The 14,519-nt window shown below is 47.9% G+C and overlaps 1 protein-coding gene across 1 annotated transcript; it reads left to right on the top strand.

The window, feature by feature from the left end:
- The first annotated feature begins 1,207 nt into the window (after nucleotides 1-1,207).
- Nucleotides 1,208-2,328, top strand: LOC126540501 (uncharacterized). The gene has a single exon (XM_050187316.3). The coding sequence runs from the start codon at nucleotides 1,382-1,384 to the stop codon at nucleotides 2,228-2,230; it is 849 nt and encodes a 282-aa protein (XP_050043273.3). The 5' UTR covers nucleotides 1,208-1,381; the 3' UTR covers nucleotides 2,231-2,328.
- The last annotated feature ends 12,191 nt before the right edge of the window (nucleotides 2,329-14,519 follow it).

Raw genomic sequence — 14,519 nt, forward strand, 5'->3', positions numbered from 1 at the left:
GGGAAGAGACAAAATAACAGTGAAACTACTTGCCAACCTTCCCGACCCCGCCTACGAGGCGCTCCTCGCATACATAAACTCAATCTGGCTCGGTGAGGCAATCCTCCCAATCGAATGGAAGACCGCCCTGGTCACTTTCATTCCGAAAGCCGGCAAAGCCATAACCACGGACAACCTCCGCCCAATCTCCCTCACGTCTTGTGCGGGAAAGCTGATGGAGACTATGGTGCGAGATAGGCTGTCCGAGTTTCTGGAAAACCAAAACGTTTTCGCAGACACCATGTTCGGGTTCCGCCCGCACCGGTCCGCGCAAGATGTTCTGCTTCAACTAGACCGCGAAATTCTAAATCCCGTCGAATACCCCCTCAATGACAAGGCAGTACTCGCCCTCGATTTGAAGGGGGCTTTCGACAATGTCACACACGACATAATTCTGACACACCTCTCCCAAACCAACTGTGGACGCAACACGTTTCAGTACGTTAAACAATTTCTCTCCGACCGGCAATCGTACATCCGTATACAAGATGAAGAACACGGCCCCTACCAATTAGGCACCAGAGGTACCCCGCAGGGCGCGGTCCTCTCACCCCTACTATTCAATTTGGCAATGCTGAAACTCCCGGCTCAGCTGGAGAATGTAGAAGGCATACAGCACGCGCTGTATGCCGACGACATCACCATCTGGGCTAAACATGGATCGGTAGGAGACATTCAAGCCAACCTGCAGCAAGCGGCGGAGATCGTGGATGCCTACGCCCGCCGCTGCGGCCTTCAATGCTCCCCGGCCAAATCGCAATTTGTGCACATTCGCCCCTCGCCGAAGTGCACTACCAAAATGGAACTGTCCCTACCAAATGGACCCATCACAGAATACGATCAGATCAGAGTACTGGGTCTCTTTATTCATAAACACCGCCGAGTCGACACAACACTGGCCAAACTGCGCAAGGTGGGGGACCAGGTGGGCCGTATGGTTCGCCGGGTTTCCAATAAACGCGGGGGGTTACGGTGCAAAGACGCTTTGCGGCTGGCGCATGCATTCGTAACCAGTCGAGTGTTGTACTCGACTCCTTACCTCCACCTTCGCAGGTTTGACGAGAACGCCCTCGAGGTGATTCTCCGTAAAATTTACAAGCGTGCTCTCGACCTCCCGATCAACACATCCAACCAGCGCCTCCTCGGCCTGGGAATGGTCAGCACCTTCGCGGAACTCCGAGAAGCACACTTGACAAACCACTACACAAGACTCTCAAAGACGTCGTCGGGTCGCCGCCTTCTTGCCCGACTACACATCCACCATCCAACACTGACGGAAGAGCGCGTGCGCATCCCGGAAATCTGGAGATACGCCCTGCACGTGCGCCCTCTTCCGGCCAACATGACACGAGACGACCATAGTGGCCGGCGCCTCGCGCGCGCGGAAGCGTTGGCACGTCACTATGGGAACAAGCACGGAGTATTCTACGTAGACGCCTCCGGCCCACACCATGGGGGTTGGTTTACGGCCGCAGTCGTCCACCAAAACACCGCGGTGATCGGGCTTACGTTCAAAGCACAAGACATAACACATGCGGAAGAGGTGGCCATCGCGCTCGCCGCCGCAGATCAGGACTCGCGGGTCATTATTAGCGACTCACGAGGGGCCTGCAGGAACATTGAAAGGGGCTTTATTCCCTATTTGGCGTACCGCTTACTTCAAGGCAGCAATTATCTCGGGGTCCCCGCGCCCCGCACGATAGTATGGACTCCCGCGCACGAGGGTCTCGAGGGCAACGAAGCGGCCGACGCCGCTGCCCGCGCGCTCACTCTCCGGGCATCGCCTTCGCCTCCCGTCGCTGCGGACTCCGACCCCAATCCGGTATTTACCTTCAAGGAAATCAACCAACACTACCAATACGGCCATGCAATCTTTCCTAAGCCCTGTAAGGGCCTCACGAAGGCGGAGGAGCGTTTACTCCTTCGCCTCTATACTAAAACACTGTTGTGCCCGGCAATCCAAAAACATTTCGACCCTGCGTGCTCAGGGAAGTGCCCACACTGTGAGGAAAAATCTTCGGAGATTTTCCACATGGTGTGGGCATGCCAATCAACCCCTCACCTTCCCCCTATACCCAACCCTACCCGGGAGGACTGGGAGGCGGCCCTGCTCGGCTGCTCCGACCTGGCGAGCCAGAAGGCCCTGGTCGGCCGTGCCCAAGCCGCGGCTACAGCCAATGGGTTCCTGTAATGAGGTGCCCACCTAGTCTGTATAAGGAACGGCCCCTTAAGGACTGCTCCACACGCTCCCTGTAAATACTTCAAACAATAAAGTTTTTCAGTCAGTCAGTCCGTCCCGGAGTGACTCTTCAACTGCAGAAGAGACCACATTGAGTTCTCGAGAGCGCCGGAATGAGACGCTGCGTAGACGTTACGTAGTCGTTACCTAGCCTAGTCCTTAGCTGAACAGTGTGTCTTGTGTCTATACAGTAGAGCTAAACCAAACGCTTAACTACAAGCTAACACCACAAGCGTAGCCATGCAGCTCTTGCTTTCGCAGTTCAACCAAGGTTGACCAGACCTAAACCACAGGCAATTTTTTCTTCGGTGCGCGCTCGGCCGGCACCTGCTAGCTGCTCAGATGGAGGCCTTCATGGCTGCTCAGTTTCTCTGCCTGTATCTCGGGTAGCATTTTTCTCTGGATGCTTGTATCGCTTCGGCCCTTAAAGGCATGTGTTCCGCACTTCGGGCGAGTTGTGAGAGGCTCACAATCCAGCGTCAGCGCATTTAGGCTACAGGGTATATACTTCAGCCGAAGTAAACAGACCGTTGTGAACGATAATAAGCGATATGTATTCGTCACATTTTTTACCGAGGCCTTGCCTGTGTGTACTTTGCCTTGTTATGCGAGTTTTATTGATTTGCATTGCCACTCGATCAGTGGCAGCTTACGAATGTTTGCATGCATGCGATTGATCGCATTGCGGGAGCGGAGTTATCCTTGCAGGCCAAACGAGGTGGAGCTTATTGCCTCAGATGACGCGGACTCCCGCAAGAAACTGTGATTTGCGCTTGCTACGCACATGCTATGCTGTTCTCACATGAAACGCGGTGTGTTGTCAATTTATCAGCTACCAAGAAAAGCGGCAACCACTGCTAACAGCGCTTGTTCCAGCTTTTGAGACCGATATACGGCCTGCTCATGCGGTCTCCGCCATGTTCCCAAGCACTGGCCCTGCTTCGAACACTGCCTACTGTGAACACGGACAAGCGGTAGGCCATCGGAGGCATACGATCTTATTACAAAAAAATTACGGGGCTTTACGTGCCAAAACTACGATTTCATTATGAGGCACGCCGCAGGGCAGGACTTCGGAATATTTTGGGCCACCCGGAGTTCTTTAACGTGCATCTAAATCTAAGTACACGGGTGCTTCCGTATTTCGCCCCCGTCTAAATGCGGCTGCCGTGGTCTTGATTCGATCCCGCGATCTCGTGCTCAGCAGTCCAACACCTAGCCACTAAGCAACCACGGCGGGTAAAACATAACATGTATCCGCAAACGAAAGTGAAAGCTGCACTCCAACTCAAACTAAAGTTCGTTTCAACCCCCACATGGGAACTGACCAGCTTACAAAACAGTTCTTAGCCTCCCTTTATAGCTGAAGGATATGCGTGCTTAGCTTCTGAAATGACACCAGACATTACTATGCATTTAACTGGGACACGAACCGCACCGCACAACTACCCCAAGAGCAGTCAGCAATGTAGCAACGCCGCGTACGGAGTTGCTACACTTTACGGAGAGGCCTGCAACATTTGCCTTCAACTTCCGACACGCTTGAGAGGCATTCTCTCTGATGCGGCTCACAGAACGGTCAGGCATAGCGCAACACCGTGATTCGATGCCACAATCCAGAAACTTGAGCGCTGCATTAAGCAAAAGTACCGTCGTGGTAGCCATGTCTTTCTTTATTTGAAGAGCTTCAAATGATTTCGAATGTGTATCGAAAAAAAAAATAGTCCATTAGTACTAAAACCTACCACGCGTTGTGACGTTTTTATCACGTGTTAGACTGCCACAACGGATTCAATTACGTTGCGGCTTGCTCCCTCCTATTATTTCCTTCCTCCATGTAGCGGCGAGGCTCTGAGCGAGCGCAGTTGCTACGCCTCTCTGCAACGGATCACGTGGCGCGACGCCACACCTGCCACACTTGCGCTCCAGCGGCTCATGGTCATGCGAGGTGATGAATGACCTTGAGAGACTAGGCGTAGGAGAGCTTTCGCTCTAACACGCGTTTCCCGCTATGAGCAGGTCACAATCTGCTAACAGTTCACGCCACTCAAGAGTAGCATTAGCATTTCTGAGTTTTTTAAACTCCGCGGGCTTTCGTTCTTCCCCAATAGAAACGGCCACGCTGTCTATCTCGTTGGAAGTGCCTCAGTTGGGCAATATTTGTGGCGCTCCACAACTTTCCTATTAACGCTTGAACGTTTCGAGCTATATTTAAAAGTTGTTTAATGTATCTCGGCTAATTACTGAAAAACGACGAGCAGAAAATGTTACTGTAAGTTTAGATAAACGCTAACAACATCCACGCAATTTCTGTTGTGAAGAACGCATAGGGTTTTTCAAAATCTGGGCAGAAGTTAACTGTCGCACCCTGTGTATGTAACTACACACACACACACACACACACACATATATATATATATATATAAATATATATATATATATATATATATATATATATATATATATATATATTATATATATATATTATTATGTAACTATGACTAGTCTTGAAGAAAGTCAGGGCCAGGGCGGCACATGCAGTACAGTCACGGCGTAAGATGGGGGAGCTGCTACATAGGAGGTCCATCTTTGGCCCTATGCATTGCATGTCTTCACCGCGAAGTATGTTCGCATCGTTTTAACGAGAACGATCTGAACGGTCCGTCGGGCGTCGACGGCGAGCTGAGGCTTGTCCTGCTCTCTGCATAGCAGTCTACTGTGACCGATGCTGCCTGGTTGCAGCCGCGCGCGTGGCTCTACGAATCGCTTCTTCAAGTTTTTCCTTTGCGAGGAGGCGCCATAATGTGTACCGAAGGGTAAATGCAGGTATAGAGACCAAGTGGCACACATGTTACATCCCTTGACCTGTGGCACGGTACGTTGCTGTTGACGATAGTGATGATAATAATGGCATCCCGTTCGAAACGGGATGGTGACAAATAGACACCTCGCCTTCAACACCCAGGGTCAGGTACATGTAGCGTGCAAATGCTACATGCAACTGCCACGTGTCGGGACACCTTGTGGAATACGTATAACGGGGCTGCAGTGCAATGTTTGTACGTGTCGACGCTAAAGCGCATGTCAAATGGCACAATACAATGTCAATGATTATGATACTCATTTAAAGTCATTGCTTTGAAATGGGGCGGCACGAAACAGTCAACTAGCCAGCTTGAATTAATAAGGTATGTCATACATATTTTTAATTACACCACTAGTTATACATCTGCCTAATCTTATTTTCCTTCTTCAAGATTTTTCGGCTAGAGAGAGAGAGAGAGAGAGCAAGGACAGGAAAGGCCGTGAGACGAGAACCCGGTTTGCTGCTCTACACTGGGGGTCGGGTATAGGGGTATAGAAAGAGAAAAATAAGGAGAGGCTGAGCTCTTAGTGCGTGTGGGAAGATGCACACGGACACTATAATCTGTCTCCTAAGTCGATGCACTTCACGTAGTGTGCTAGTGCACGAATCGCTTATCGTGCTAATGACGGGTGTGGCCACGGTCTAACTATCTTTGACTCCGAGAACGGTCTTGAGTCCAATCTGTTTAAAGTTGTGTTCAGAGAGAGGCGTGGTAAGTCGAAGCGAGGGCTAGTATGCAACAGGTGCTTGATGGTTTACTCACACCCACAGGAGTCACACACGGAGCTCTCGGCCCTTCCCAAACGATAGGAGTAGGCGCTCGTGAACGCCACTCCCAGCCACAAGCCGCACAGTAAGGTTGTTTCGCCGCGGACTGGTGTACCTCTGCTTTTCCCGCAGAGAAATTTGAAGACATGAGCAATGGCAACTAACTTCATCTTCACATAGACAGAGTAACGGCTCCACGAGATGTTGCGGTCAATGATGACACCCACAAAGAGTTGCGTCTTAACGTAGGACACAGCTTGACCATTGATTGAAACGGGATACAATGACATTTGTTTGCGCGTAAAGCCAACCATTGCGCACTTTTCAGTAGCCACGCTGAGGCCTTGTTCTCGGAGATAAGACGCCGTCATGGTTGCCGCCGGATAAAGCCTGGCCAGTACGTGAGCGCGAGTCACCGCCGGGGCCCAGATGCAAATGTCGTTGACGTAGATTGAGACATGAGCTGCCCGCGTTAAGTACTCCGCTACTCCTACCAGGACGATGTTGAGCAATATGGAGCTCAACACTCCAGCCAGATGGCAGATGTAATGTTCCGAAGTTGGGCCGTCTTCGGTCTGCAAGAAAAAGCACCTCTCCGTCAAATAGTTCGGAATCCATTTATATACATCCGCCTGCCAACGCCCAGAGCCTCAAGTGAGTTCAGTATGGCCTCTTGGGCGGCGTTGTCGTATGCTTCTTTGATATCTAGAAACACTTCCACTGATAGACGCTTAAGCTTTTTTGTTCTTGGACCCAAGTTACAATGTCAGTCACGTTGCCGATGGACGAGCGACCTCGATGAAAGCCCTCCATGGCGTCCGGATAGACGTTGAGTTGCTCTAGGTACCATTCCAAGCCAGCAAGAATCATTCTTTCCATCACTTTGCCGACGCAGCTCGAAAACGCAATCGGGTGATATGATGATAGATCAAGCGGAGACTTTCCAGGTTTCATAATGTGGATCAAGTGGCTCGATTTCCATTCTTTAGGAGTGACGCCATTGGGTCAAGGCTCAATGTATAGTATTTGAGCAGCTCACCACGTGCGTCGTGTCCAAGGTGGCATAGGGCAGCGTACGTGATGTCATCTGGTCCTGGTGACGAAGAACGCCTGCAGGTCGCGAACGCAGCGTCGAGCTGTTCGAGTGAAAATAGCACGTTCATTTCTGGTACACGTGCCTCAGGGATATCATTCACTGCAGCGTCAGTAATGATGACCACAAATCCGGCAATTCGTGCGCAGAACTCCTAAGACAGTTCCGAGGGGAGTTGATAGGCGGCCAGAACAGCAAAGGGCTTCCTCTGATGCGGGCATGAGCGAAGACCCCTAACCGTTCTCCATATGTGCGTGAACGATTTTCGGAGTTGAAGCAACTCACAGAAAGGTTCCATCGCTTGTCTTCCAATTTATCCGTACGACGCTGGACTTTCTCTTGTATGCGTCGTGAAGCCCTCAGATCCAAAACAGTCTTCGTGCACCGATACCTTCCCTCCGCCTGTCGTCGTGTGGCGCGCAGCCTCTCCAGTTCTATATCCGAGTCTGTTCACCTTGCTGACCTTGTCAGCGAGCAGATGAACGCTTTCATTGGTTCTGTGATTGCATCTTTGATATTGTGTTAAAGTCCTTCCCGATGTGCATCATCCATATGCTTCTTAACACTTGAGCTGTCAACTGTACGCAAAAGAGCAGAGGAGCATTTCACAACTTCACTAATATTTGTATGTTGGAATATGGTCGCTTCCATGCGTTTCTGTGTCCGTAAACTATTTGACGTTCGAGGCAATGCGCCGAGACACCAAAGTAGAGTTCGAGCAGCTACTATGTTGTGCCTTGCAGAAAGGTAGGGCTGCCGTTATTCACAAAGCACATATCATGGTCGGCAGCAGAGGCAAGGCTCTTCTTGCCTCCGGAGTCAATTTTAATGCTTCCCCATATCTGGTGATTCGCGTTAATGTTCCCTGTCTACCGTACACCGCTCCATATGCAGCTGCATACATGTGTTCCAGAGCGTTACAAGCGTATTACCAGGCAGAAATGTTAGCCAATGTAAACAGGGGAACTGAGCTGCTGAAATTTTGACATCTCAATAGAATAACGGTCGTATTATTCGTAATGTCCTGGCAAAGGTTCAAAATCGTGAGTTAAATACGGGCTTTCCAAAAAATTCATTCACCGAATGCTCAAAAAGCCTTACATGGCAATTATCTGCTGTCTGAATGAATCAATGAATAAATGAATGAATGAATGAATGAATGAATGAATGAATGAATGAATGAATGAATGAATGAATGTTTATTTTGGCAGAAAAACTAAATACAAAAATATCTGTAGAATAGCCTGACAAAAAGGCGGGAATGCCAGACAAAGTGCCAGTCCCTTTTCCCAACTCGTTCCCATAGCACAAAACACTCAAGCACACAGGGTAAGCATGGTCCACAAAAGGGTACATACTAAAAAAATAAAAAGTACATGAAATACCTAACAGAAACATTGAATGCGGTTTGTGTACAAAAGAATGAACAGTCATACCTGAAGCGACAACAAATACGTGTTCACTTTTTTTTGTAAGTGCTTGGGGACGGTGACTCATTCATTATAGTGAGTAAGCCAGGGTGATGATTAAGAAAATTATCAACTATGAATGCCGGCTTTTGTATGCCGTTATTTTTCCGGATTTTACCCTTGTTGTAAGCTAAGTGTCTTGGGTTGTATTTATGTTCATTCGGGAGGTATGTTCTAAAAAAGGCGCTTTCATTGAGTCGTACCTCTTTAAATAAAGCAATGACTGTTTTTTTTTGTAAATAAGGGTTTCTATTGTTAAAATGCGATTCTTCTTGAAAACAGGAGTGGAGTGGCTTTTTAGAGCACATTCTCAATTACACGAATCATGCCTTTCTGCAGCGTCAGTAAACTATGGACGTTGGTTTTCGCCGCGGTACACCAGGGAGTAAACAGTATTGGAGGTGCGAATACACTAGTCTATAGTATATTTGTCTTTTTAATCTAGGAGGTAATAGGTGCTTTAATTCATTAATAACACCGATGGATCTTGCAATGCTGGTTTTAATGTCACCGACATGACTGGACCAGTTTTTCTTCAAATGTAACACCAAGAAACCTCTGACACGTAGAACGTATAGTGACTTCATCACGGAAATGTAATACTAAGCTATAATCAATACCCTAGTGACGAGGCCAAAAAATAATGTATTTTGTCTTTTTAGTCTTTAATTCCAACTTAGTTGCTCTGAGCCTGTCTGAAAGATTATTGAGCCAAATATTTGCTTCTTGCTCGAGAGTAATGAAGTTTCCACCAGAAAAAAAAGATATTAGTGTCATCAGCACACATGATTATGACAGGTGTTAGAGGCACGTTTCTGATGTCATTAATGTGTAACAAAAAAAAAATAAATGGCCCTAGGATGGAACCCTGCGGAACACCGTATTTGATTTCACCCATTGCTGATTTGGAATGACAAATGTATGGGTACTGTAGTCTGTTGGTCATACCAAGAGCTCGGATGCTAGGGACCACGGGTATGCGCCTGCCATCCCTGAGGTGGAGTTTGATTTCCTCGTATTGGCGTTTACTCGTGGAGCCCCTTGGGGGGTGTCCACGGAGTGTGGGGTGGTCTACGAGAAGCTCCGACTTTGCAGGGGCACAGCGGAGTCCCGTGCTTGGAAGATAATTTTCTACGACGTCAATGGCGTCTTGTAAGGCAGTTTCGATTTGGGCGTCACTGCCCTTTGCAGCCCAGATTGTAATGTCATCAGCGTATATGGTGTGTTCAATGCCCTCGAGTTTTTATAGTTCTTTTGCTAATATAAGCATAACCAGATTAAACAGTATTGAGGAAAGGACAGAGCCGTGCGGTGTGCCCGTGCTGCCGAGGGAGAGTTTCTCCGATCTAATGCCTCCGATCGAGAGGAAGGCCTTTCGATTGGACAGAAAATCTTACGTAGTTGCAAGTACGTTCTCCAAGGCTGAGCAAGGAAATGCGTTCGAGGATGGTGGAGTGCCTGATATTATCGAAGGCGCACTCGAGGTCGAGGCCCAAGATCGCCTTCGTGTGACGGGATTTGCCATCTAGGATTTGATGCTGAAGTTGGAGCATAGCGTCTTGGGTGGAAAGATGCTCTCTAAAGCCAATTATCGAGCGGGGGTAAACAGATGTGTCTTCGAGGTGAGTGTTTACGAGGGTTAGGAGTGCGTGCTCCATGACATTGCCAACACGAAAAGTTAGGGAGATGGGCCGCAGATTGGCGAGACTAGATGGCTTACCGGGTTTGGGGATCAGAATTACTTTGGCCGTTTTCCATGTCGGAGGAATGGATCCTTAGCACCAGCAGTTGTTGATGTATTCGGTGAGTTGTTTCACCGAAGGGTCATCTAGATTTCTTTGTTTTATTCGTAACACCATCTAGGCCTGGTGCCGAACGACTGTTCAGCTTGTGCAGGGCAGCATGAATCTCTGCCACGCTGAAATCTTCATCAAGGGCAGGGGTAGAGGTCCCCGTGTATGGCCCATGAGTTTGAGTGGGCCCAGATGGGATGTACTTTTGACATGAGGTATTCTTAACATGGTCTTTCCCATGCGTCTTGCTTTCTTTGAATAAATGCTTGGTTAGGCGATCTTGTTGATATGAGCGGGTGGTGGTGCTATCAAGCAAATGTTTGAAGATTTTGTACAAGCGGGGGTGGCGTAGTTGCCTGTCTAGAGAGTTACAGAGCTCTATCCGTTGCTGTTGACTAAGAACGCGGCAGTGTGCTTCAATTTCCTTGTTGAGAAGTGCGACCTTTCGTATGAGTCTTCTATTGAGCGGTTGTCCCTTCCATCTAGAGAGGATGGATGTTTTGTCTCGATAAGGTGGGCAAGTCTGCTGTTCATGTGTTCAGTCCATGCGTTCAGTCCATGCGCTCAGTCCATGGGCTCAGTCCATGCGATCTGTTGTGATAGTGCGGGTGGCCGGTTTAATATCAGGCTGTAGATCGCATGACCATGATTCTATGTCGGTAATGGGAGTGTCTGTTGCTGCTGTTACACGGCGTTTACGCGAGGCATCCCAGTCCGTCCAAGTAAAGTCCTTTGTTCTTATCGTAACGGCTGTTAGGTGTGGGAGAGTATTTTTGATGATAGAGTGATCGCTCGCGAGGTCGTGTTGGGTGTGGCGCCAATGGACGTTGTCTGCGTTTTTGGTGAAAGTGAAGTCTGGTGCCGTGTTTCGTTCTGCGCATATGCCGAGGCGAGTGGGGAAAGCTGGGTCAGTAATGAGTGTAAGCCCGAGATCACGGTAGTCTTGCCCTAAGTTACGACCTGCAGAAGAGCTGTGTCTGTAACCCCATCCTGTGTGCGGGATATGGAAGTCGGCTCCCATGATGAGGGGGCTGCTGCCTGCGATGTTCAGGGCTTTTTTGAAGAGGGTTAGAAATCGGCTAATGCGTTGAGAAAGGAGTATTGCAGATGTTGAGGATAAAGATTCCTTCCGTTCATTTTCTGTGCGGGATGAGCTCAATAAAGAGGTGTTCGGTGCGCCGATCGTGGAGATCGTGTTTGATTGCGGTAATTCTTTTTCGAACGAGTGTGGAGACTCCATGTGGAGCGTTATTCGCGGTGAAAGGTTGATATCCGCGAAGGTTTACCGGAGTGTCGTGCGTTTCCTGGAGTAAGATTACGTTGAGTTGACATAAAGTAGTACGCAGGTGTTGACGGAGAACGGGTTGTTTGTGGAGGTAGCCTCGGCAGTTCCAATGCCAGAACGTTGTGTCAGTGTTAGTGTGGGCCATGATGAAGGATAGGGGATGCCACAGGTGGCAGGGTGGCGGTGACGGTTCCTGTTGTTTCCTTGGCTATGGCTTGAGCGGTGAAAATGGTTTGTGTGAAAAGGGTTTGAATATTAGTTTCCATGGCGGTTACTCTATGCATAAGGGTGATTAGGGAATTATGCAAAGTTTCTTCCCTGCTTTGGAGTGTTACGAGCATGTCCTTGACTTCGGAGCCTACTTGGCCCTGAGCTCCTTCTTGGAGGACTCGCTGTTTTGGGGCTGATCTTGAGAGTTCTTCGGGTTGGCTGTTGCTAGCGGGTTCTGTGGTTTTGAATGTGGGCTGGTTTTTGGCTTGCATGAGGCTGTGAACCACCTGGGTAAGCTTTCGGATAAAAGCACGCACAGCTGCGTTTCCTTTCTTAAGGTGTTCGATATCTGTGTTGGATTTAGGCTGTGGGGGGATACTACGCGACCCTCACGCGAGGCGCCCGTCAGGGCCTCTGCGAAGCTCACCTTTTCTCAAATATGTCTGGCTCCTGGAGTCGACGTGGATCTTGATCTGGAACGGCCCACCCTCGGTCTGAAGAGGGAGTGGGACCGGGACCGCTACTTCGTCTCCATGAACGGGAAATCTTCTGATTGAAGGGCTGAATGCTGTGCTACTCGGCGTTCTTCGAGGCGTCTTCGTATAACAAATGGCATTTTGTATCTGGCAGTACAAGCTCTGCCCGCTGCTGTGTGGGGCCTACCACACAACGTGCACTTGGGTGTACCGTCATAACCTTCATCGAGGTGGCGAGCTCCGCAGCACCGGCAGATCTTGTTATTAAAGAACGGGCAAACGTCCATGCAGTGCCAGAGACGGCTGCACTGGTAACAGATATCCGTCTGCTTGCGGTACAGGGAGCATGTGATTATTGTTGCGCCATACCAAACCATGTGTGGTACGTCTGGTCCATCGAAGAGAATGACGATGGTTGGCCAGTACACAAAATTAAATTGCATATGTGTGACATTGATTTACAAATGTGCAGTGCCACAGATTTTATTGGTTCTTCCTTTATGTCATTCACACGACATGCTGTGGAATCCTTTAATTTAGAAATGAGTCACTTATTTCAGCCTCAACTGTTGGTGTAAGAAATAGCGACTTGCTCATAATACATGGAATATAAGACTTGTAAGTTGGGTTATCAGCGTCAAACGCATCACACGCACCACAATGTAAGAAATGCTGAATACATTTATCGGCCAGTGCAGTCCCTGTGAAAAGTACGCCTTTATCCGTAACTTCAAAAACAGAATTTCGGTCACTGTTCGAAGCAGATCATTCAATGATTCCAAACTTTTTTGGATCATTAAGAATATGAGTGAACTTATTCTCATAATGCGTCTCTCTTGCCAGGTTTATATCACGTCCTAATTTATTGCTGACCATTTTGTATTTCAATAAGTACTCTGGTTGGCTTGTCTTTATAAATGTAGCGAAAAGTTTATCTCGTTCCTTTATTCGTTTTAGAAGCGTGGTGTCAATCCATGGTTTCCTGTATGTCTTGCTTCTTCTAGCTTCTCTTTGCGGAATAGCTTTATAATAAAGGTCTCTGATTATGCCGAGAAAGCGATTTAATGCCTTGACAGGACCCGTGCATGAATATATTTCGGACCATTCCGCTTTGCTGGCTGACGCTTCAAAACCAGCAATCATGTTCTTGGTTATCAATCTGTACTGTAAGCGCCTGTAATTTTTGCGCTATCGACAGACTTCCGTCTCACGTGTAAAGAACAGGAACATAGACATGCGATCACTTGCACCAGAGATGAGGACACCCGGCTCTAATCGAGTGAACCGCGTTGTAAAACACAATTAGGCTTTCAGAATTATTCGTCACCCTGGTTGGAACGTTAATAAAATTTCTGTAGCCAAACGAAAAGAAACCATCCAGAAACACTTGTTTGAATCTGTGTATTGAAAGCAGGTTAATATTAAGATCGCCCGTCACAATGAGGGGAGTGCCAAGCTGTGTACAAAAACCCAACATAAATTCAATGAAATTTAATAACATAGATACAACACCCGATGGAGGCCTGTAAATAGCCACAAATACAGTAATCGCACACTTGATCATGAGGGGTCCATAGTGATCGTGCATTACAGAAAACTAAGAAATTACATCAAAGCATCGATCGTGTTTTACATAAAAAAACTAAACCATCACCTTTCTTATTTTTTTTCTGGACAGTGAACAACACTTATGGCCTGAGAAGTGTACAGCGTCGTACTCGTCGCGGAACAAAGTCTCAGAGAACGCTAAACCATCAAATTCATGCTGTAATTCATGTAGAAGCATGCAGAAAGATTCGAGCTTGCTTTTCAAACTTCGTGCATTTAAATGAAACAAAGACATCTGGTTTCTATCACATAACTCTCTGGTCTGGTTGAAGGAAAGCTTGTTGTAGTACATGCATTCCTGAAAAGTAATTGCCATCTTGATAACGTGCATACAACACCATACTGCCTGACTATCTTATTCTGTCAAGTTCATCCATTGTGATCACCCTGATGACTCGATCACGAGGACAACGACGCACAAAGAATTTTCCATTCTTGGGCCAGGCGAAATTGTACTTTTTTTCAGCCGCCCGCGTCTTCATATACCATAAAAGCTTTTTATTCTTTGCTGTGAGATTTTCATTCAGGTAAATGTTTGACTTAGATTCTTTGAGTTGCGTTTTTTTCCCGAGCCAAGAATCTCTCGTCGCGCGAGAAGTGAAGTGAACCAGGATAGGTGGGACTTTTTTAAAATTTTTCGTGCTGATTGTTTCATTTTCAACATCAACTGAGT

The sequence above is a fragment of the Dermacentor andersoni genome, chromosome 2, assembly GCF_023375885.2.
Source record: "Dermacentor andersoni chromosome 2, qqDerAnde1_hic_scaffold, whole genome shotgun sequence".
Taxonomy (NCBI): domain Eukaryota; kingdom Metazoa; phylum Arthropoda; class Arachnida; order Ixodida; family Ixodidae; genus Dermacentor; species Dermacentor andersoni.

What these genes read in the sequence shown, in the direction of transcription:
- LOC126540501 (XM_050187316.3), top strand. Translation starts at nt 1,382, where the DNA reads ATGACACGAGACGACCATAGTGGCCGGCGCCTCGCGCGCGCGGAAGCG.